Raw genomic sequence first — 1917 nt, forward strand, 5'->3', positions numbered from 1 at the left:
TGACCATAATATTAATTATGCTTATTTGCTTTCTTGTTGAGAATAAGATGAGAAGCATGATACCACTCACATACTATTGCCAGCAGCCAGTTGTCTTCAGTATGAATAAAGACTGTAAACGGGGAAACAAGTACAAAAACAACAAGTTGCAGTTTCACAGGGGTTATGTGCCAGATTATTCCTTGTATAATAGGCAGATTTTGTTTCCTTTGGACAGAACCAGGCTAGCTGTTTCCCCGTTTCTTGCTAAGGTAACCAGTTACTTGCTGTAGCCTTATATGACATGTAAAGACGTGAGAATGGTATCAATCCTCTCCGCTAATTCTGAACAAAAAGCTTTAAAGGTTATGTAAAAATGGGATACATCTTATAGAGTGTAGTCCTACCTCAGTTGGCTGACTCCAACCTCCCAACTCCTGCACCTGCTGAATCTGCTTGATCTGATTCAGTGAAGGCTTGGGTGGGACGGGGCCCACCGTCTCCTTTGTCCAATTATCAACAAGTTTGTGCAGCTCATCTGTGAATGTGCTTTTTCTTAGAGGACTGTGATCTGTGGAAAAATGACGGGACACACATCATACCACTGATTGTCTTTAAATGGGTTGTCTCAATTTGTTGCTACTAAACAAACAGTACCTCTTTTCGCAGGCAGTGACGGGCGGTGCTCTGGGTTGCAGTATAGGGGCAGTCTAGTCTGTTCACCCCCTGAAAAACTACTTGACTGCTGAATCCCTAGTTGAGAGATACAAGAAATAGTTACACAGACAGATAGCATAAGAAAAAGAAATGAGTGAGAAAGAATAGACAAAAAAAAAAAAACCTTACCAGAGTGTGTAACTCCATTGTTATCCATATGAGAGTGGGGCCGGGGCCGGAGTTTGATTTTGGCTGGCCTGGGCCTGCGAGGAGAGAGGACAGGAGGTGCCGTGGGAAGAGGAGGGGTTCGGGAAAAGGAGACAGGCAGACTCTGCCTTTGGTCTTTGAGGGAACGAAGCTGTCTGTACAGTTCCTGCAACTCTCTGTTCTGCTGGGCCTGAAGGGAAACCACCTCTCTGATGTGCCTGTAGAGGAAGAGATACATAACAGTGATAATATTTGTTATGCTCTGTAGGCAAGGAATGGTAATACATGGAGACATAAAATAAAAAATATAATAAATGATATGAATAAATGACAAATATCTCGTGAACTCTAAAATATTTTAAGTTAAATTTTCTCCCCCCACTGACTTACTTCTCTCGGAGCTTGTGTAGTTCTTTTCTCAGGTCTTCATCCTCCAACTCACTCTCATCATCATCATCGCTGCTGCCTGGAGGTGAGTGGCTGTGTCCATGACCTCGAGACAGATGGGCCATTGCTGGGGTCCTCTTACTTTCATCCTTCTCCCCTTCCTTTGCCCGAGATCTCCTCCTCTCCCTCTCCAAATGAGGAGACACTGGGGAGCTGCCAATCTGCCCATCCTCTTTTTTCATCTCAGCCTGGGTAACAGAGAAGCGTCCCACTTTCCTATGAGTGCTCCCATGGCCTGATGGGGCATCCTTTGGGGGAGAGGTCTGGGGCACTGGAGTCACCTGAAGGCAGAGGATGTGTTAGACATTAGCTGCTTGGCCACACTGCTCTAAAGGCTCACACTAATGAGTGGCAGAGATAAAAATCTGTACTCCTCCTCCTACCTGAAATCGTCCTTTGCGCGACTGAGGTGGATTTAGAGGTGCTGCCTCCTTTTCCTCTCTAAGTGCCTGGCTGCTGGAACGTCCATCTAACGAAGAGATAGGGATGAAAAACAAAAAGGGGAGACAAAGACCCAGAGACAAGAACAGAGACACACAGGTATAAGGAGCACATAGATGACAAGGTGGACAAACACAAAAGCAACAAAGAAAAATGTACATGACAGAGAGACACACAGATGCACAC

The 1917-nt window shown here is 45.2% G+C and overlaps 1 protein-coding gene across 1 annotated transcript; it reads right to left on the reverse strand.

Moving 5' to 3' along the window:
• Nucleotides 1-323: 323 nt before the first annotated feature.
• LOC111666641 (uncharacterized) lies at nt 324-1910 on the reverse strand. Its single transcript, XM_023422022.2, has 5 exons — nt 1674-1910; nt 1234-1571; nt 826-1061; nt 637-732; nt 324-550 (listed from the first exon to the last, which is right to left on the reverse strand). Exons 1-5 carry the CDS (start codon nt 1890-1892, stop codon nt 339-341), a joined length of 1101 nt encoding a protein of 366 aa, XP_023277790.2. The 5' UTR covers nt 1893-1910; the 3' UTR covers nt 324-338.
• Between the last annotated feature and the right edge of the window lie 7 nt (nt 1911-1917).

The sequence above is a fragment of the Seriola lalandi genome, unplaced genomic scaffold (assembly GCF_002814215.2).
Source record: "Seriola lalandi dorsalis isolate HSWRI2012SDOR001 ecotype SW California unplaced genomic scaffold, Sedor1 jcf7180002003040, whole genome shotgun sequence".
Taxonomy (NCBI): domain Eukaryota; kingdom Metazoa; phylum Chordata; class Actinopteri; order Carangiformes; family Carangidae; genus Seriola; species Seriola lalandi.

Coding starts and splice junctions, on each gene's coding strand:
- LOC111666641 (XM_023422022.2), bottom strand. CDS start 1,892: ATGTACATTTTTCTTTGTTGCTTTTGTGTTTGTCCACCTTGTCATCTA. Junction 1,572..1,673: donor CGCGCAAAGGACGATTTCAG/GTAGGAGGAGGA, acceptor CTCTGCCTTCAG/GTGACTCCAGTGCCCCAGAC. Junction 551..636: donor GTCACTGCCTGCGAAAAGAG/GTACTGTTTGTT, acceptor ATTTTTCCACAG/ATCACAGTCCTCTAAGAAAA.